General features: G+C 32.8%; 3 protein-coding genes across 3 annotated transcripts; 1 reads left to right on the top strand and 2 right to left on the bottom strand.

The window, feature by feature from the left end:
* Positions 1 to 164: 164 nt before the first annotated feature.
* Positions 165 to 4,686, bottom strand: LOC108223280 (O-fucosyltransferase 19). Its single transcript, XM_017397446.2, has 8 exons — positions 4,087 to 4,686; positions 2,368 to 2,440; positions 2,191 to 2,261; positions 1,967 to 2,055; positions 1,737 to 1,869; positions 1,416 to 1,648; positions 859 to 1,335; positions 165 to 765 (listed from the first exon to the last, which is right to left on the bottom strand). The coding sequence occupies exons 1-8, from the start codon at positions 4,558 to 4,560 to the stop codon at positions 516 to 518; spliced, it is 1,800 nt and encodes a 599-aa protein (XP_017252935.1). The 5' UTR covers positions 4,561 to 4,686; the 3' UTR covers positions 165 to 515.
* A 9,331-nt stretch (positions 4,687 to 14,017) lies between these two features.
* LOC108221722 (uncharacterized) lies at positions 14,018 to 15,684 on the bottom strand. Its single transcript, XM_017395581.2, has 3 exons — positions 14,989 to 15,684; positions 14,202 to 14,891; positions 14,018 to 14,123 (listed from the first exon to the last, which is right to left on the bottom strand). Exons 1-3 carry the CDS (start codon positions 15,682 to 15,684, stop codon positions 14,046 to 14,048), a joined length of 1,464 nt encoding a protein of 487 aa, XP_017251070.1. The 3' UTR covers positions 14,018 to 14,045.
* Positions 15,685 to 17,093: 1,409 nt separating this feature from the next.
* On the top strand, positions 17,094 to 22,124 carry LOC108223865 (probable sugar phosphate/phosphate translocator At3g11320). The gene is made up of 4 exons (XM_017398316.2): positions 17,094 to 17,853; positions 19,437 to 19,540; positions 19,715 to 19,943; positions 20,934 to 22,124. The coding sequence occupies exons 1-4, from the start codon at positions 17,413 to 17,415 to the stop codon at positions 21,078 to 21,080; spliced, it is 921 nt and encodes a 306-aa protein (XP_017253805.1). The 5' UTR covers positions 17,094 to 17,412; the 3' UTR covers positions 21,081 to 22,124.
* The last annotated feature ends 273 nt before the right edge of the window (positions 22,125 to 22,397 follow it).

Raw genomic sequence — 22,397 nt, 5'->3', positions numbered from 1 at the left:
ACAGCGATCTCGAGATTCATCCTTCAAGTTTGCAGTTTCAGTAGCGTCTGTCTTGAGTATCGATCCCTTAAATCTTTGTGGCAACATATTGAGGTCAACACAATTATTCGAAAGTATTAAGATCATTCGTAAAGATTACTGGGGATAAGAGAAAACAGCAAAAATAAGTGTTTGAAAGCAATAGAGAAAATAGGATATATTGGCAAACTGTGGAACTAAAATCTATCAAAGAATAAAGAATAACCTATCTATACTTGGTGAAAAATTGATCTACTTCTACCATTGCTGCAGATTGCAAGTAAAGCATGGATGTCACTGATCGCTTCGATGCCTCTTCTTCAATGATGCTTCTGTTCTCCGTTTTCTCTATGTACAATAAAATTAAGCCTCAAACAAGCAAAAATGCCTCTGTGCAAGATCACTGAAACCAGAGACATCTACCTGTGACTGCACTGCTCCCCAGCTCAAAGCCAAAAAGGTTTCATGTATCCTAACAAAAACACAAATCTATCTCCCTATGCAGCAGCATTGAGACTTGGACTCCTGTATTGTCGTCTGCCTCTGATTTTCTTCTCCGATCTATTACAAACACAACCGGGTAGAGGGTTTGCATAAAAATTTTCCTCTGATCTTGGCGTTTCACCCCTCTGTCTAAGATAAGGAGTCCCAAGTCTGTACAAGTGTAAGCTCTTCACCTCGGAGGAAAACTGTTCCCAAGTTATAGTCCCATCATCGAACTGATCTATCAACTTCACAAACCCCAATCTGCATTGATGAAAAATAATAAATCATTGATTCAACTCAAAAAGGAACTACCGGTAATCAAGGAAAGTGGGAAACTGTAAGAATGTTACAAACCTATTGGGGTTGATCGTCTTTCGGAATCCTTGAAACCTTCTATGCCCCTGTACTGATTTTGCCATGTTACCATCATAAGTGTAAACAAATGCATCACTTTCCAATGCCACAATGTAGTCTAAAGCAGCAAGACGATTCTGATAGTGCCTAAAGGGCTCTAATTCCATCTCCGTGGCTAGAGTAGAGTGAGTGAAAACATTCGGATACTCTGATTTGAGTGCATCCATGCTGTTACCACCAAAAATTTCCCCTGCAACAATGTAAATCTTCGTTGAGGAAGGATAGCCCATAGCTTTGAGGAAAACAGCTGCCTCTCGTGGCGACATTGGGCAGCCACCTTGCAATCTTTTCTCATAACTGTCTATTTCTTTCTCTTTCCAGTGCTTGACACTGTACCTCATAGCACGGAGTTCCTGAGCTTCATCTGCAGTTAGATTGTGGCTGCATCCGGTAAATGCAAGCATGTCCTTTTCGTATCTGCAAAGAAAGACCACTCTTTGTTAGTTTAAAAAAAAAATGACCATAGTTCCTAAATTATTGTTATGCCCTGGTATTACCTTAGATGTAGAGCAATATACGGCGAGTCTTCATTCTTCAGTCGATTTACCAATATCTTTCCAAGCTCTTCTATCTCTTCTGTGTAACGAAGAGCCTCATAATTGGATCGACACCTAAGTCTCTGGATAGCGCCTGCGATGCCATTGTTGGCAAGTCGAGAATCAGTATGTGTAAACTTGATCACCTTGTGTTTTTTTAACAACGAAACCATCTCCCCTCTGTAGTAACTCGCCTGCAAATGGTATCATACGTCCAGTTACAGGGTCACTCAAACTATGACACTTACGAAGAATTGTTCAATGGGTAGTATTATTTCATACCTTAGACCAGGAAACAGGAGCCTTTAGATAGGGTTTCTTAGCTGCGAAACGTGGTGGCAGTTTCTCGACTATCTCAATATCTTCTTTTAATACTTGAATGAAATGCTTCCAGTCAAAAATATCTTTAAAATCACTACAATGCAAGATGCAACAAATGCTTCAATCCTTACATTCTACTATCGAGAGAAAGAGAACCAAATTACATACTGAAGGCGAAATAGTGATGATACCTTGGATCCGTCCAAAAGGAATCATGATCAAGCGAAGGAAGAACAAGAGTTGCATTCATGATTTTTGCAATGGCAACCATGTCACAAATCTGCATCATTTAACCAAATAAGTACTACAAATAGAGTATTGCAAAGCTCATCCGGTTACACAAGACTCTGCCATCAATTGCTAAACTGTCCGGCCACAAGTAAATTAAATTATGATAATGAAGTTGTAGACTCACTCCAGTTCTCATTTGATTCAGTCCACCATTGGCATGAACCAATATGTAACCATTCGTTGCCATTCTGTTCCCTATTAAAATTGGAAAAAAGAAACAATCATGATAATTAGAATCTGCACTTATTTATTTTCATGTTTGTGGATAAAACAAGTAAATCATAAGTTCAGCTGAATGTACTTGTTCGATCATTCTTCCGAACAATGCATTGATAGTAGTCATCACTATCTGTTTTCATCCATATTTCTGGCACCTATAAATTAAAACAAAATCTTTCAGTCATTTGTATCATAAGCAGCAGTAAACTCAAAGCTCGGAGCACATACAAGACTGATAATCGATGATTCGATAATCTCAAAAATGAAAATTTAAATTTCTGTAATCGGTCATAAAAAAACCGCTAAACTCTACATTCTGCAACATTCAATTCCTCTGTATAAAAACGTCAGGATTTAGTCCTTCATTAGCACGGGGCATGTTTTAATAATTAATACTGTATATGTATTTACACCTCCACCTAAAAAGTAGACATAAAAATAATGTGAAATCAGAGAAAAGCCGTCAGAAACTGAGAAAGCACAACGGTCAGCTAGTAAAGCAGGCACTAGGCAGGCAAGTAGCCCAAGTGCTTTTCTTCACAAGAAAAAATAAAACGGGAAACTATTCCACTAACTTCCTTCACAGGTCGATACTCCCTCCGTCCCAACAGATTGTTTACGATCACTGTTTGCACGCATTTTGAGACTCTTATAAAGTATAGTTCGATAATGTTTTTTTAAAATATTTTTTTTTTGAATTTAAGTTTAAACATCTAACTTTTTTTCAGGATTTTTTTTAAAAAAAAATATAATATGGAACTATACTTTATAAGAGTCTTAAAATGCGTGCCCAAAAGTAACGTAAAGAACCTGGTGGGACGGAGGGAGTATAAAATAACACATGTTTTAATATACATATAAAAAATTGTTTATTTTTCAAAATGTTTATTTTATACTCCCTCCGTCCCAGTCATTTGTATACAAATGACTGGGACACGGAGACCAAGAAATTGTGTGGAAAATCAGTAAAATTAGATGAAAAGTGGGTATAGTGGTGGGACCTATTTATATTTAATAATAGATTTGAGATAGTGGAGGAAAGTAGTGGGTGTAATAGTTTTTATATTATTATAGAATGGAGATAGTGGAAGAATGTAGTTGGTGTAATGATGTTTTATATTATAAAAGTTTACTACTTTGGAATGTATGGGACGTCCCAAAAAGGAAACTGTATACAATTCATTGAGACGGAGGGAGTACATATTTTGAATTTATCCTCTGACTAACCCTAGTTGACGAACAGATACTAATTTATAAGGCATATAAGCCTGCATTGTCAAAAATAGTTAATTTTGTTTTAGAACAGAAATTTGAAATAATTTATACAACCATATTTGTTCCATAAAAATAGAATAAGTAAAATTTAAGTAAAATTAACTAAAAGGAAATGAAAAATAAAAATATCTTTAACAGAAAACCCACCAAAATAGAAAACAAATCCAAGTTGACTGCCACCAATAGAAAACTGCAAAACGTGTTTCCTTGAAACTAGGTTTCACTAGTAATCTCAGTAACAAATTATCTTTTTTTGTGAAGCGAAGTCAAAAAATAAATAAAACAACCTCAACTCCTGAAGCACCTAAATTCCCGGAAGACAACTATACAAACTTTGATCTAAATAACACATGACTTTCTGGGATCAAATCTCTGCATATAATTCATCAAATGATATCACAATAATTCGAATATCACGCGTTTTCTTAAATAATCGGATTCAAATCATCGCCAATAGTAAAAGATGAGCTAAAAAATCCAAAAAAATAAATAGTTAAAAAAAACGTAAAATAACGCCATTGCTTACAGGGTATTTTTCCAGAACTCTCTTGGGCATGGATGAAACAACCGAAGTCTTAATCTCTTCCGACAGAACAACACTTTGATGATGATTACTCCATGTTTGCATAGTAAACAACCCGTTTAATCTCCTGTTATGTTTCCCACCACTAATCATTTCCACATCATTATACGAACTCTTTAAAAACATCATGAACACCATCATCGTCACCATCAATCCTCCCACGATCCGACGGCCCGTGTTCTTCCTCGACTTCCACGAATTCACACCTTTTGTCAGCTCCGCCACGTAATCCTCCACCCTCCAGACCCAACTCTCCGGCATGACCAAACACGTCCCCGCCGGAGCTTTACGGTGGTGCGAAACTCCGGCGACCACGTCCACTTCGTCTTCGGATGTTGAATAATCTACGGCGCGGCGGCGGTGGGTGGCGGGGCCGCTGCTGCGTGGACTCACACAGGTGGAGTTGCTGCTCGGCATCTCCAAACAAACCCCGTCTTGTTTTTGACGGGATTCGAATATTTACGACGTAAAGAAAAAAAAGGAAAGAAGAAGCGAGGGAGAATAAACAGTTGGATTTTAATGTGGTTTCTTAGTCGATGTGAATGTGAAGGAAGTTGTTATTTATATTGTGTGCGATGAATGCGGTGGCAGTAGATGTACAAGTCAAACGTAATGGAAGTGTAACTTCCTTTTAGAATGTTGATCATTTCTAATGGGAGTGTAGGTGTAGATGTGATTGTTGTGCGCATAATATATTTATATATTTATCAATCAATTCATGTAATTAGTGGGTTATTAAATCAAATTTCAAAAATATAAATTATGATAAAAATATAAATTATGATTAAATATCGTTCCTCACGTATCTCGCACGTCATATTTTCGAAGTTAGTTACTCTGGGGTATCCCCGGATTTTCTTTAATAAATTTTACGTGCTCACATTTATTTTTGAAATTATATTGTTTTATAATCACTTTTAGAAGTTTTTTCTGATCAACGGTTTGTAATGTAATTAGGTAATAATTGAAGATTAGGAGTACTTGACTCTGCTGAACGGCTTAGAACATTTTGCATATATCACTACCTAAATTTGACAAAAACTGCTAACTAATTTTGACTTGAATACTATTTTAGATCATTCTTACCGCCTATTTTCGGTGGAGATTTTTTTCTTTTCTTCAAATATAGATTTCATACTCCATATTATGGAAAATATAAAAACAAATGGTTTTATATATGGAAGAAACAAGTTGATCGTTATAATGTTTCTCAAAAAAGTTGATCGTTATCATAAATTTTCGGATCAACAGCTACATACAAATAATGGTTACCCAGATATTTTTAACATTTTTTAATTAATTACTAAATCTATATGACTTGTTTTTAATTAGGCAAACTTGACGAGATTCGTGACATGTGAAACAGGCACATGATCACAAGTTTCTCCGGCGTTGAAGGATACAGTATGTTTTAACAATAATGTTCCATCGTACGTACCTGAAAAATAAAATAATACTCCATTAAGTTGTTTTCGATATTAAGAAACAAGTCCGTAATTTTTCTTAATTTTATTCGATGAAATTATTGGAAGAAAGCAGTATAAAAACGTGGATTTCATTTAACATTCACCGGCCGGCCTCCCGATGAAAACTCCGTGCCGGAGATATAAGTGGTGCTTCGGTTAGTGTGAGTATATATTTATATATACAACGTCATTGTCTGCCGGAATTCATAAACTACGAAGAATCAGTTTACACATGGAAGATGAAATTTCTGTGACTCGAATCACTTGAACACAAACTATGACTTTTCTATTTACATAATAGAATTTCTCAAAAACATCGATTTTTAATTTGTTTTATGGTAGAATAATTTGATGGCTGATGTTAGTTTACATGAGAGGACAAAAGTTGGGGGAGATACTTTAGCCTTAGCTGTGAGTGCTGACTAAACTTTCAAAATTATTCATATAAAATATTTCATTTTTATAATTATTTTAGAGCTTATATGTAATCTTATAATTTATTTTTAAAATTTTTGTGTCTGAATATAATTTAAACTAAAAATTTTTGTTTTTAAAAAAATAATATAATTTATAAAATTATATTTTATAAAAGTATTAAAATACCTGACTCTACTGGTGAGTTTTATTTTTGACATTTTTTTACATTACAATTTACAATCCCATAATCCAGAATTCCTTTTAGGATTTAGATTTTCCTATTTCACTCCCTATCACGGGTATTTTTTTTTCCTTTCTTTTCCCTGTCATTATTAGAATCTCTTTTATCTTCTTTTCCAAAATATTATATTTTCTAACAATAATTCGATAAAACACTCAGTCTGCGAGGGAGATGAATATGAGTCGGGAAACTTTTAGTCCGTAGGAAACAATGCAACTCTGAGTATCAATGCTAACTTATTAACCTTGTCAAGAGAAGAACGTTAAATAATTTGATGAAAGACAAGTTTGAGTGTGCAGTCATTTTCCCAGCCGTATGAGTAAAATTCAACTGGTTAAGCATGTTTCTTCTAGTTTGGATTATATTCCACAATCTAAAGTCCATCTTACTCTACTTGATCGACTTAGCTAAGTAGTACATCTTGGGAACAATCTTCATTGAACTTCATCAGTAAATACAAATATTTAAACTCGACTTTTGTTGTCTTGTCTTAATGCAGTACCTCTATGCATTTAGTCGTACCTATTACCTAATATTATCTCATTTTCACATAACACTCTTATTATTTAATATTATATACTATAATTTTGTATTGATTTAAAACAACTTAAAACTCCACCATTTATTAGAATTGATATATCAAGTTTACAAGGTTTTGGCTACCGACAAGGTTCTTAAAGCAGGGGGTTTACTTGAGATATTAATTTTGAAGATGCAAAAATTCGTTACTTGTATTACTTAAAAACATAACATGATATTTGATAACAAAAGAGATGATGACTTTTCATCGCGTAAAGCTTCACGAAAAAACTGTGTAAGAAAAAGTAGATTAAAGGAGCCCCAATTGTACTCCAAAAATCTACTTTAACAAACACAAGACACTTCAAGAATTTTATTTACTTCAACAACTTATCTATCTGCAACTAATGGAAACCAACATTCTTCTACAACCCGAACCACATGAAGTCGCGTAGTTTTTTTGTAATATAATTATAATGATTAAGTTATATTTAATATCAGTATTTTTCAAGTTTTTTAGTAACGTAAATAAAAAGTCATATGACTTTATTAAATTTATTTCAAAGTTTTCACTCCAAAAAACGGATGTAAAGAAAAGTTGGGGTGCGATTAAATTATTGTTAAAATCACAAATATGTCTTTATTACAAATATATAAAACAGCAGAAGCCGTTTTTAGAAATTGCAAATGCCAGTTTTTATCGCGGAGCTTTTAAATCTTTTCCAAACACTTTAATCACTTGTAAGTCTTAACATACTTTTAATTTTTATTCCACATTTTTATTTTGATGAAGTACTTATTTTAAGCTCATGGTCATCTCTTCCGCTACTTCGGTTAGTGTCATCTCTTCTGCTGCTATAATTAGGTGTCATCTCTTCCGCTACTTCCGTTAGGTTCCATTTCATGACGGACAAAAATTGTTTTTTTTTTTTGAACAAATGACGGACAATAACTTGAAAGACGAGTTGGTTTTCAGTCATATTTTTACTAATTTTAAAAATCGGTTACATTTTTTCAAATCGATGTAAAACATACCCCTCATATTTACTCTTTTAAAGAATCATAGTGAAAACAAAAACCTCCGATCATTTTGTATACACTTGAATAGTTTGTTTGATAGGCAAAATCCAGTAGTAATTGTTAAAGAAACAGAGTAAGGTGGAGATGAGATCCAAGTAGTAGCATCTTGGAGGAACAATGAAAGTCAATCATTGATTCATTGAAAGCGTGTCCCATTTTGTTCTATTGGCTGTCATTCTTCCTAGTCGGTGACGATTTAAGATTCTCGTATAGGATCTTCTTGCTGCCGCGTGTCACGTACTATCTTCGTATCAAACCGTCAGTACCTCACTACCACACTTTTATATTTAACGAGTACCTGAGAGGATTTCTCTACCACTCAAAAAATATAATAGTTAAAATCATTTTAGATAACACAAGTTATATATATTAATTTTATTAAACAAATTTTGGACTCTATTTTAGCTGAAAAATAATACCCCTGGACTATTTATCTTGGGACAGGATTTAACGCGTATTTTAAGATCTTTAATTACATAAATTACTTTAATTTCTTTCAGATAAAAATATAAGATTTAAATATTTATATGACAGAAATTTTTTATACATACCTTACAAGATTGTATTTTATATACACCCTAAAACACATTTTGATTTTGAGAATAAGGAAAGTAGTATGTACTATACCATCAAAATAAGGTGTAAAAATTCACACTTGCACTTTTTTTTTTTTTTTTTGATAAAAAGGAATCAATTCATTAATTAAAAGCCATACGACATCTACAAACACAATCGAAATTGGACAGACGCTGAATAATATCGCTGTTGAATCCTTCCTTCTTGGAGAGGCAACCGAGCGATTTGAAGATGATTTGAATATACACACTTGTTTCCATCTGATTGGTTTTCACCTGAGTGTTCTGAACAATCGACCATAGATGCGATCCCATAATAACCTTCAAATCTGAATCAAACCCATGAAAATCATGCCGATCTATAACCTCGGTCATGAAGAACATCAAAACACACCGAAACAAAACAGGCCAACTCTCACAAGAAGGAGAGACAAACAAAACCCAAATAAATTGGGAACTTATTGAATAGGAAATAAGATTTCAAACCAAGAACACAGAAAACAAGGAATTGGGGCTTTCCACCGGTGAAAACCGATGGAAGCCCCTTCAAAAATCTTCAACGGAGATTAGGGAGGCTAGGGTTTTGAGAGAGAGAAGGAGAAAAAATAGTTACACTTGCACTTTTATTAGCAGTAATTCAAAGTATTTAGTTAGGATGAAACTGACATGAAGTATAACTATTTTCTTTTATCTATTTTCACATTTAGGAAATTTTATAATATAAACGGCATACAAACAAAATAGGCAGAGTTATTTGAAAATATCGGGTCTCCGAAAATACTGCGGATAGTAAGATCTTGTACTTTTTAAATAAGAGACATATGTATCCAAATTTTTTTTTAGAAAAAGTTGAATTATCAACTATATTAAGATCTCGAAGGTACTTTCTAAATAAAAAAACTTTACGGTATTTAGTAATATAATTATTATTGTAGATTAATTCTGATTTTAATAAAATTAAAGGCCACAATCGGTTACTATTCATCAATAAATGTTAACTTCATAGTTAAAAATACATAGCAGACTGATTTTTTGTAGCTAAAGTTAAATCAAAAATTTTAACAAGAATAAAATATAAAAAAGTTAATTCGTCCAAATAATAAATTAATATAGGTGGATGACCAGAAGACTTCATCCGGCCGTTCGTGAAGAAGTGTTAGGACGACCACTTAGCTCAGGGAGTTGGCAGCCGATATCAAAAAACATGCTGCGCTAATGCGCGGATAATAATTAAACTTCAAGTGGATTTAAGCCACAGTGACGGGGACGTGGTATGGGATTACACGGTTAAGCTGGTATGAATGTATTATATTTGATATATGATATATTCGTTAAAATGTTTAAATTAATATATGTTTAATAACAATAAAACATATTATATAATTAAATAAATTAGAAATTTTAATTTTATTATTATATATATATATGTCTATATTATTAATTTAATTTGTATTATTTATTTAAAAGTAATTGCTTAAACAAAGATAAAATATGAGAAAATACACACTGACATTGTTAGGCCGGGGTAATATCCACACAGACACATGCCTAACAAAATCAATAATTGGAATATTTGTTTTTTCTTAATTTACAAGAACAAAGTTCCATGTAGTCCACATATTTACTGTAGTACCGTAGACCACGTATGTTCTGCAACTATAGAATGGCATAAAAACATTGCAAAATGTGTTATTTTGCAAATCATGTTCCATAAACATCATTATTTTGTTAAAAATTTTGACAATCCTAAACATTCTACAAGTTAAATAGTGAAAAACACATTATTCTGCAAAACATGTTAAGTTTGCAGAACATATTTACATATTACAGAACATATGTGTTCTACTTGTCGAACATAAATGATTTTCAATATTTTTCATGAAATAGTGATATTTATAGAATGTATTTCACAAAATAACAAGTTTCATACATTTTGCAATGTTTTTATGTCATTCTATAGTTGCAGAACATACGTGGTCTACGGTACTACAGTAAATATGTGGACTACATAGAACTTAACTCTAATTTACAATATACGATATAATAAAGTCATTTTCCACGAAGATGTACATTTGGAACTTTGAAAAATCTCACAAGACCCGTTCAATGGCGGGTTTTGATTAATCTAGGTTCTTGTATTGACAATTAGCCTCCTCCACTAAGGAGTTTCATGGACAAGCACTATTTTCAAGTCAAGCACTCTCCCAAATTCCTTGTTTTTTTTATAATTCCACTGCCATATTGTGATCTTTAATATTTTATTTAGACATCAATTTATTATATTATAATCACATAAAGTAGAACGATGTTTACCAGAGGCCCAGAACCTACAAATTACAAGTGCGATATGTAATGGAAGCCCATGTGCAAAGTTCAAACTCCAAATGAGGCCTTAAATCAAACGCGGGCTTATAACTGGGCTCTTATTCTATTATTATAAGGATATATTTGGATCAATGGAATACAGTATGGACATGTTTATTTGTCATTTGAGTCCAATTTGTAGGCGTTTTATACATGTGATTATCCATTTATCCGTCTTTATTAGCTCCCTGCACAAACATATGAGTATGATTTTTAATGACTCGAAAAAAAATTTAGCCTAAAGACTCAACCCTACAGACTACTTGTGCATCTCTGTTAATCACTATTTTCTCTCGTTTTATGATGTGATATCACCAATATATTCATCCTAATAGATCAGATTCATATAAGTAACATACATCTACTTATCTATCTACTTATATATATAGTAGCCCAACAGGTTCGTGTTAAGCCTCCCTCCTGAGCAAATAAATTACCTAGCTCCGAACCTGAGCCTAACTCCGAACCTAATCTCATCTCATATATATAAAAAAAGATGTTATTCATCAGACTCGAACTCAGGACCTCTCCGATACAAACACATCACTCAAACCACTTGAACTGCACAAACAATTAGTTTGTTACTCAAAAGCATTAACCACATACTTTAAGACTTTGTATTTATATTCGTTTCAATATCTTATTTATTTGAGATAAGTTATTATTTCAGTTAAGTCTCATATCTTGTTTACATGATAGATTAATATCTATAAATTAATTATTTACGTAAATAAATTTAAAATTGAAAAAGAATATGAATAATCGGGTTCGAGCCATGATTCAGATTTCTAAAAATGGATATAATTTATATTCGAATAAAAAAGAACGAATTCGAATCTAACTTAATAGTTTAAACGAGCACCGATACAATATTATAGAAATTTTAAGTCATGATTGTGAGAAATAAGCACAAAAACTGAGGTTTAAGCGAGCATCTTTGAAAGGAAAAATTGATGGGCTTTCAACATGGACTATGTCATATTAATTTCTTTTATTATAAAAGGCGATTTATAAAGAGATTACAATATTTTGGAGAACACGAAATAAGGTGATGGAAAGAATATTCCTATTTAGAATATATTTTAATTTTAAACTTATGAATTCAGAATTTGATGTGTAATTAAATCGTTTTTTAAAAAAATTATAGATTTAAGAATAGTGATAATACATCAAATTTGGTGTCAGAAAATATATCTAAATGATGTCATTTTGATGATATATGTATTTGATATACTATAACTTGTGATATGAAGGTGAATTTAAGGAAATCCTATATTGTTAATCAAAAATCAACCATATAATAATAAAACGCGTTTACAAGAACTACTAAAAAGATTTGAACTATAAATTTTACTTGATTAAATAAAATAACACAGAGAAATAAGTTATATATATTAAAGTCTTAAAATTATAATTTTTAATATGCCATCATTCGATATATAACATACCAGTCAAATAAAATGAGTCAAACTACAATTAAATTAATCATTTGCAAATTAAACTAATAAAATATAATTAATTCTGAACAGGATAATCTGAGGTGATACGATGAAAACTAATATCTGATTAAACGGGATATATCTTTAACAATTGAACATGATATGCCACATTGATCACTCCTAATAAATATGAGTATCAAAATATTTAAAAATGCGAGTTTGCACAAAGCTAAAAAAGTAATCACACGACTAATTGAACTAAATATTTCATGGTTTTATGAACTTCATGAGGCCTAACTCATATCTACTCTCTTTTTGCTATTTGAAATTCCAGAATATCATTTGTTTGGGATCTGGTTTATAACGATTACATGAAAAATCATTAAAAGTCTTAATCGACAAGCTCAAAAAATTAATTATAAAAAATTAAAATTTTATAACAAGATATTGTTATAACATACTATATCAAAGCAATAATCATCTAATATTTTTAAATTAACAATAAAAATATAATACGTTGAAGTACTATATAATTGATATGAAAAATAGAAGGATAAGACACATCAAAGGTGTTAGAAATTTTTGGGGTGCAATTATACGGTTAGTAGTTCAATTGAGGCTTTTATAATAAAATAAGGTATGTATCTTTTTACATACAACATATGTTTCAATTTCTATTTATACAAAATGTGTGCAACATATGCTATAAAAAATGTGTTGATAATCTGCTTCATCATGTATCACTTTAACAATTATGCAAAAGTACGCTCAAAAAAGAAGAGATAAATGTAAGACAACGCGGACCACACATCTTCATTGAATCATGATTTAGGATATCGTAATTCACATATCAATTAGAACAAGTTTTCATCAAAATCATGGTATATTAGTTGAAATAATTTAATAATTTCAACAATAAATTACATATACTTTTAATGAGGTATAATATATTTAAAATCTAAAATTTCAGTATTAATTTCGAATATAATTTTGAACATAGATAATATGATAATGGTCTCTGTATCCTAACGAATTTTAATGGAGAAATATCAGTTCAAATGTAGTTTTTGATCCATAATTTTTTTTTTTTTGAAATATACTCCATTCGTCCTATTTTAAGTGACCTTATTTGACTTTCACGGAGATTAAGAAAAATGTAGCAAAAAAAGAGTAAATTTAGTTGGAAAGTGGGTAAAGTGGTGGAACATATCAAAATTTAATAATAGATTTGAGATAGTGGTGGTAAGTAGTGAGTGTAATAATGTTTATTTAATATAAAGGAGTATAAAATAGAGAAGTAGTGGGTGTGATAGTGAAAAGTAGTGTTTAAAAATAGTAAGTATAATAAGTTCATTATTTTAGAGATGTCTCAAAAAGGAATAAATGTCATATGAAATGGGACGGAGGGAATAGTACTTATTATTAATGTTAATGCTATTAGGTTGCAAATATTACATTTTACATATTTACATATTTTTATAAAAAAATAAAACGTAATAATTACGCTCGAAACAATATGATGACACACGGATATTATTTAAAACACAATACAAACTCAAGTCCCGTACGAAAACAATATAATGACACATGAATATTATTTAAAACACAGGAAAAACTAGAGGCCCGTGCATCGCACGGGCTTTTATGCTAGTTTTATAATAAATCTGTTCACACGATTTCTGTGGAAAAAAACATTATTAAAAAAGTTAATCTTGGAAAAAAGAAGAAGCATTCTTTGAAGCTTTAGCCTAAAGGCTGTCTATGACTTGGGCAATAAGAGATTTCTCTGCTGCTGGATTTATTAAAAGACTTGCAAGGAGCCAAGGCCGTTGTTCAAAACTGAAGTAGATATCATACATGCCCTCAATAAGTTCAAGGCCTGCAAAAAAAATTAAAATTTAGTGCAAGTATATCAGACAAGAGCTAAAATTTTGTTTCTCTGTGCTTTGTGTTTTACCTCTTCCGGGCCTATGTTGATCTGGTGTTCCTCAACATCCCCTGGAGAAACTTTCAAACTGTGAAGATAAGTGATACAAGACATGGATGAAAAAGGAGTCACAATCAAGTCATCCGTCACCAGAAACATTTTTGGCCCCCTCAAGTATTCCTTTGGATGTTCAATTTTCATCACCGGACCACCCTCTCTAGTCAAATGGAAGGTATCCTCCTCATAAGAAGACTCGCGCCTGCTAGTGTAATAGAAGTCTCGACTCCATTCTTTTCTAAAATATAATGAATGGTAGGAGCCATAATCCACTTCAGGGTATAGTAAAATCTGTCTTAGTTCATCAAATTTAAAGTATCTGCCAACATCCAAATTTGGCAGGCTATTGTGTAAATTTTCAACTGTCCCATCTGATGAAAAACTTTCGCCCAAAAAACTAATGATTCTTCCTAAAGGCATCGCGAGGAAACCAAATAGAAATTCTACAAAATCTTCTGCAGTTTGAGCCAACAATATTTTCTTAGTCGACTTTTGGACCAATACGTTCACTGTCATGTTTATAAAACCGTATATGTGCTCTGTACTTATCCGACACTGGAAAGATGGTATAAGAACTATGTCCTTGACGATATCTTTCTCACCAAAAACCATATCTGACAAAGGGGTCTTGGAGAATAAGGAACACTTTAGCAGCTCAAGAATCTACAAGCAAGAGTTAAAGGTGATTAGGCATGGCTGCACAGGGAGGAAGCTTGATTATGACAAATAAATGTCAAAAAAACATTCAATTACAAATTACCTCATGCGAACCAAATTGAAGGGTTGTCTCTTCAAGAACTCCAAAATCTGAGACTCCAGCCATCTCTAGTATTTCAAAAGTTGAGCCCATAGTATTAGGAAATACATTTAGAGCATCAGTGATGATAAAAGACGCGGTTTGAGCAAAGAAAACTCCACTGTTATTCTCCCTCATGTCATCTAAAAAATTTATTGGCGTTTTCAAGTAGTCCCCGCACCTTCTGCATTTTGCAATATTGCAAGTGCTCAGAGAGGGAAGATCTTGGTCTACAATACAATCCAAATTCTGACAAACGAAGTGCTGAGCGGGCTTAGTATCATCAATATTGATCCTAAGACGACGACATTCATAGTCTGCTAGATTTCTGGTATTGGTCAGCAGATCCTTGCTTACATCCGTCACAAAGTACTTTGCATCAAGATTCTTCACACTGCTACATAAAGTGTTGAAATTCCCAATATTCAACTGCTTCGATTGATCAGAATGTTGTGCCAAGAGTCTTATAATTGTCCCCATTGGCAATGTGAGGAAGCTGAACAAGATATCAGCAAAATCACCATCTGCTTCAGCAAAAACTACTCGTTTCTTCTCTTTATCTATTACCAATTTAACAGGAATATCAACTTCTCTTTCGGCATCCTTTGAGCTTACTACAACTGCTCTCGCGGCAGCCTCTGAACTTACTACAATTGCCATGGTGTTCAATTCTTCTTTTTCCGGTAAAACAAGGATCCTGCAATTTAACTAGCAACAACGTTAATATGTCCATTTTCAATATGTTATGATTAAATAAAAACCCGTTGAAATATAATATAAGATCTAATTGAGGACTTTGGATAACATCTTAAGATTAGATGGACTGATGAACGCTTAACATTTTAGATGGACTGATTCTCGACAAAACCTCAAAATCAGCAAATAAAATCATAAGAAAACACCCGAACGCATTATGACATGCACTATTCAAGAACTTGTTGCATAATACGAGAATTATCATGATAGTATCATCATGTACCGCACGGTTCAACGTGCAGTATTCAAAAATTGCTCTCAATCTCTCATACAGTGTTCAGCTTAAGAAAAACCATTATATAGTTGAGAAAAATAAACAAGCATATTTATTAAATCAGAGGACTTGAGACTTGCAAAACCCCGGAGATTATTACCGCGGCCTTGAGAAAGTCCCCTTGTTTTTATGCATAAAGTAACGAAGGCTTCTGTATTTATAGACAAATTTGCGTATACCAGATCACATGGGCTTTAGGGTTATGACAGAACTCTGGGCTTCAACAAGTACAATATCTCTTAAAAATAGCGAATTAATATAGTGAGGTGAAATTAAATATTTTACAATTTCAACAAATACAAAATATTTTTACAAGCCTAATTTAGTCAATTATTTTTAACCAAAACTGTCTAATATGTTCTCACGCATTGATTTATATATAAAGGGACTTTTTTGTTTCTCTTCATAAATTAAGGTCAACAAACTGCGGATGTAAAGTTATTTGTAACCCTATAATCATTGTTCCGAGTTGATTAAATTTATGATTATTCAAAATAATCATCTTATTAATTTTGATCAATCAAATAACAATTTAAAGGATTATGAAATAAATAGATTAGGAATTTGGTGATATGACCAATTTGCAGATTTATTCATAAAATCATATTCAGTTTTTTAAAAAATTGTGATGAATGTATCGATTCAAAATATATTATGACAAAACTTCAATTATTAATTTTCTTATTTTCCCGATAAGAGATTGTCAAAATTTTATCCCATAATTTTTTCTTGACAATATTTTAACGGGATAATCTATGTTTCATATATATCTTGTTAGAGACTCGTATATTTCATGTTAGAGACTGTTGATTGATTTTACATATTTATCATTTGATTTTAAAAAGTTATAACAACAAATATAGATTAGAAGTAGAATATTATTCTACATTTAAATACTCTATCCTTACTTTGAGTCTTTCAAATAAATAGTTGATATATTAAAACGCATCAATCATTCATCTTTTTCTCCTGAAAAATCAAATATCATATTCCTCCGAAAAAGTACAAATCAAAAGTCCATTTCTTTAACATTCTATCAAAAGCAAAACGCGCTTAAACGGAATAATAATATCCACATTTTGTTCAGTACCGTTACATTAAAATACAAAGCCCAAGCCCCCAATAATCATCTCCAATCTACATCAGCTCGCGCCTTCTTCACCCCCTTCACTCTCTTCTACATATACACCTATACATACACTGATACACTCAATTTTCAACTCGCTTTAAACCCTCCATTGATCCAACCCCACCAACCATCTCCCAGATCCAAGCAACCCCAGATCCCCAAAAACCCTAAACACACACACACACACACACACAGTAGCTGAGCTGAGCTGAGCTTTTGTGTTGACCCAATGAAAAGCACGAGCCAATGGTTCACAATTGGGCTCGTGTCAGCATGGTACACATCAAACATAGGTGTATTGCTACTAAACAAGTACTTGTTGAGTAATTATGGGTTTAAATATCCAATCTTTTTGACTATGTGTCATATGACTGCTTGTTCTTTGTTCAGTTATGCTGCTATTGTTTGGTTAAAGATTGTGCCTTTACAGACTGTTAGGTCTAGACTTCAGTTCTTGAAGATCTCTGCTTTGAGTTTGGTGTTCTGTACTTCTGTTGTTAGTGGGAATGTGTCACTCAGGTATCTTCCGGTTTCGTTTACGCAAGCTATTGGCTCTACTACGCCTTTTTTTACTGCCGTGTTTGCGTATTTGATGACGAAGAAGAGGGAGGCTTGGTTGACTTATGCTGCGCTTGTTCCCGTTGTTACTGGTGTTGTTATTGCCAGTGGGGTAATTTTCCTTGATTTTGTTTCATGATTTGTGCGTGTGTATTTTGAGTTGTTAAGGTGGAGTAGGATGCTTAAATTTTTGGATTTTGTATTTTCTTAGAATTTTCCGTAGGGAAATGAAATTAGGGGTTTTGATACGTCTTGTGGAATTGGGTGCATTGAGAACTTAATGATCAGAGCATGACCTTTCAAAGGCATTTTTAAGCTAGGAATTGATGCTATAAATTTTAGGATTTCTGGCAGGAAAATGGATTGGGGTTTGGTCCACTTGTTTGTCAGTAATGGACAAATAGTAGTTATGGTTGGTTGGTTATGTGTATTGATCATGAATTAAATTTTTAAAGGGTACACTTCGGTTGGGGCATTAGTTGGAAATATGCAATGCTTACAAGTTGTATACAAGAAAGCAGTCCTTACTTTATGCGACCTGTGTATTTTAGTATATCTACATCGGGTACCATATCTCTTAACACAATTTGATGTACTAGTGAGACCTCTTTAACAAAGGAACCAGCTTTTCATAGAAACTTCCAGTACATGAGTAACGATACTTATACTCAATAGACATTTTGAGTGTGTTGCTATTCTTGTCCGCTTCTTGCAGCGGACCAACATTGGGCGCCTCTAATCTTACACATTTAGTGAAGCTCAATAGTAGATGCAGTAATAATATTCATTGACCAAGTCTGCCTAGCTTATACTCCATTGTTAAGCAGCCGTTTATATGCACATGTTTCTTATTAATTATTTTGTTGCATTGGGAACTTATTTCAGCCTTTGTTATGAAGTGACTGAATGTTTTAAATTTATGAATAATCTGTTTGCTTGTACAAACTTATATCACCATTTCATCCAAAATGGCATATATATTCTACAAAACTAGTTAAAACTTGCAATTTTTGTTAAGATTGTGGGAACATGTAATTCATTTCAGAAGCTGGATTTCAAATACCATGATTTCATTTGTCATTTCAGATTTTCAAGTTTATACTAGTATTTGAATGTCTTGGATACCAAATAAAATTTAAATCCATATCATTTGTTTATCCCCAAACATGTAATTTGACCACATCCAGAATTTCACATCAAATCCATGTTCTCAGACAGACCTTAAAACCTTTTATATAATTCTTAACTGGTTAGTATAATGCAGAATTTCACAACTCCGTCTATCTCTATCATCCGCCACATAATTTTTCGTAATATATATGTGATATATTGTATATATCTGTGTTTCTTATGAATCAGTGATGATTCATCTGCAACCCACATCTCACTTTCTATCTCATTACCTCCAATGTTATAGATGCATCTGTTCTCTGTCTCGTGTAGTTTTTGGTGGAACCTAGAACCAGTTGGATATAACGTCACTGCTTTTAATAAAAATATAGTGATCCTTGTGTTGTGAAATGTTTGTAGTCCAATATGCATTGATGCTTTTTCTTGGGTCATCAAGTCAGTATAGCAAAGCTTATGTTTTGATCAGCAAACACTTGATTCAGAATCTTGCAAGTGTATATATGTAGAAAGTATCCATTTATTAAGAAAATGGTAACGTATTAACCTTCATCATCTTGGCTGCAGGGTGAACCAAGTTTCCATTTGTTTGGTTTTATAATGTGTGTTGGTGCTACTGCTGCAAGGGCTTTGAAGTCGGTGCTTCAAGGAATTTTGCTGTCCTCAGAAGGGTATTAATATCTTCCTTGTTTCTTACTGTCAGTTCTTCGCCAGCCTTGTTTCTTGTGTTCCGAATGAATATATTCCCATTGATTACTCATTAGTCATAACATGGTGGTAATTAAAGCCCCTCAGTTTACTACATGATATTACTGCTTGGGTCACTGACCTTTAAAACTTTTTAGGGAAAAGCTAAATTCTATGAATCTTCTACTCTACATGGCACCGGTTGCTGTTATATTCTTATTGCCTGCAACCTTATTGATGGAGCATAACGTTGTTGGTATCACGGTGGCACTTGCAAGAAATGATGTTAAGATAATATGGTATCTGCTCTTTAATTCTGCCCTGGCTTATTGTGTGAACTTGACAAACTTCCTGGTTACCAAGCACACCAGTGCTTTGACACTACAGGTATCACCTAATCAACCATTGCATATTTCTTTTTTCTGTTATTTGTATTAACTGTGTAGTGTGCACATCAGTTATTCAGTAATCATGATGTATCTACCCTCCTATCCTATCTTCAACAATTATACCATCTACAAATTTTGGTATTAGGTGCCATCTGTGTTTCAGCATTTGACTACTCCCTCCGTCCCAATTCTTTTGGCTTGTTTGACTTTTTATGGTCAAATTGATTAAATTTTGACTGAAATTTACATGTATTAAATAATTGAAAAAGTTTATAAAAAATATATTACCAAAATCTACATTTATTCTACTTTAAGATGTATGTTTCAGATTTTGAAAATCATATAAGAAAAATTAGTTATTACTGGTCAAAGTTTGGTCAATTTGACCATAAAAAGTCAAATAAGCCAAAAGAATTGGGACGGAGGGAGTATATCTTAGTTCTGCACTATAATTATAATAATCTAAGATTTATATACACACATGACACATCTGCTATCAAGTAAATTTAGTTTAACCTTGTCATACTTCATGAATCATGCATAAGCCCAACTGAAAAGTAAGATTTGTAAATGTTAAACGAATTTTTATTCCATTACACTTAATTTATACTGCACAAAGTATGATGCTAAATGTGAGATACGTGTCATACAATTATTTCTAAGAAAACAAACCAATCATGTAGGCAACTGTCAGATGTAGTACACTATGTAGTTCAACATGGTGACTGTAGGGTTATATCGTAATATCATTCAGCATGGTGGATGGACAGCAGCATATGAAATTGCTTTTGAGGCTGCTGAATGTATTTTTTTTCTTTAAAAAGACACTTTATTTTGATATTATAGAACTACAAGGAGTTTAAAATTTGGACCTCCAGTCTTCAGGCCAATCTCATTCTAGGATTTTATTTTGTTCTTAAAAAAACACTAAAAATAGGTTAAAGCTTGTGCATCTTAGATTAATATCTTCCAATATCTATGATTCCAGGTCTTGGGAAATGCAAAAGGAGCTGTGGCTGTAGTGGTTTCAATTTTGATATTCAGAAATCCCGTCTCAGTAACCGGGATGATGGGATACTTTCTGACAGTCATTGGAGTTGTTTTGTACAGTGAAGCCAAGAAGAGGAGCCGATAGACCATTTCTTTCTCCCTTGTTTGTATTATCATATAGAGCTATCAATTTTTTTTCCCCAAATCCAAAATTTACCTCCATTATGCTTTTGGTAAAATGTTACCCCCTCCTGTTTCTTTCTGGGAACCAGAAAAGAGGAGATCCCGCCTGTTGCTTCAGTAAGATATGGTGTTTTGGGTGAAGAAATTGAAACAAGCATCTTTGGCTTCTCTTCCCATGGTCTTCAGGTGTCAACTATTCTTTTGGGAAACTCTATTCAATCAATTTATTGTTTGCTCAACCTGTATCATAAGTATCATATTTTCTCCCAACTTGTACACGCGCATTATCATTTTTCTTACAAATATAATACTTTATTGATCACCAAACAGTCCCTTCCCCGTCTTCTGGTTATATTTTCACTTCGGTCTTGGTAAATATGGTTTGAAAAGAAAAGATTGGTCGCTATAATTATTGTCCACGGATTAGCTTCAGAAGTTTATACTTGTGCAGCATACTGTGTAATCATGCTTCAGAAATGCTTCGGAGATTCATGTGTCAGAAGTGCTTGGGATTACTTACTGTCCAATAATAATGTCGTAACCGTTTGTTAAATTGATCCGAAGGTTTTCAGTTTCATGAGCGCAACCTTTTTGGCCTTCTCCATGGGTAGTCTTTGAGGTGTATGTAGTTCAGTTGTGTGGTTTAGCTAGACGTTGTCAAAATGAAGTAACAAGTTAAAGCTTGTAGGGGGTGTAATTGAGATCAGCATTCCACCTTATGCTGTGTGGTATATGCCTGGCTTGCTGGCTTTCCTCAAAGAAAAAGGTCCACTCCCAGTTGTTGGTCAAGTATGTGGTACTGCATTCTTTACTGTCAGTTGCCAATATTGTAATGGCTATGACTATACTCCAACAAGGTGGATTGAGGTGTTATCCATTTGAAACTTCTCAGCGTGCGGCTTCTTTTATTCTTCTTCCTCAATAATCATATGTAGGAAAGAATTGTAAATTTTCGGTTCTCATTTAAGTTTGTTCTGATGATAATAAATTACCGTATGATTTATTATTTCCGTCCCAAATTAATATTCAATCTGAAATTTTGTTGCGTCGAAGAAAAATAAAAAATAATTTACGGAACTAAATTTTACCACGCAATAAATTGCAATAACTATTACGTGAATTTGAAAGAGATTGAAGTAACTATGTTACACTCATTTTTATACATTTTTTTCTGAATTTTTTGACACGTATTTTAGAATTTTTAAAAACTATAATTTAATAATTTATTTTAAAATTTTTTGATTCAAAACATTAAAATAATTTATAAACCGTGAAAATT

The sequence above is a fragment of the Daucus carota genome, chromosome 5 (assembly GCF_001625215.2).
Source record: "Daucus carota subsp. sativus chromosome 5, DH1 v3.0, whole genome shotgun sequence".
NCBI classification, from domain to species: Eukaryota; Viridiplantae; Streptophyta; class Magnoliopsida; order Apiales; family Apiaceae; genus Daucus; species Daucus carota.
This window is presented reverse-complemented; position numbering and strand designations above follow the sequence as displayed.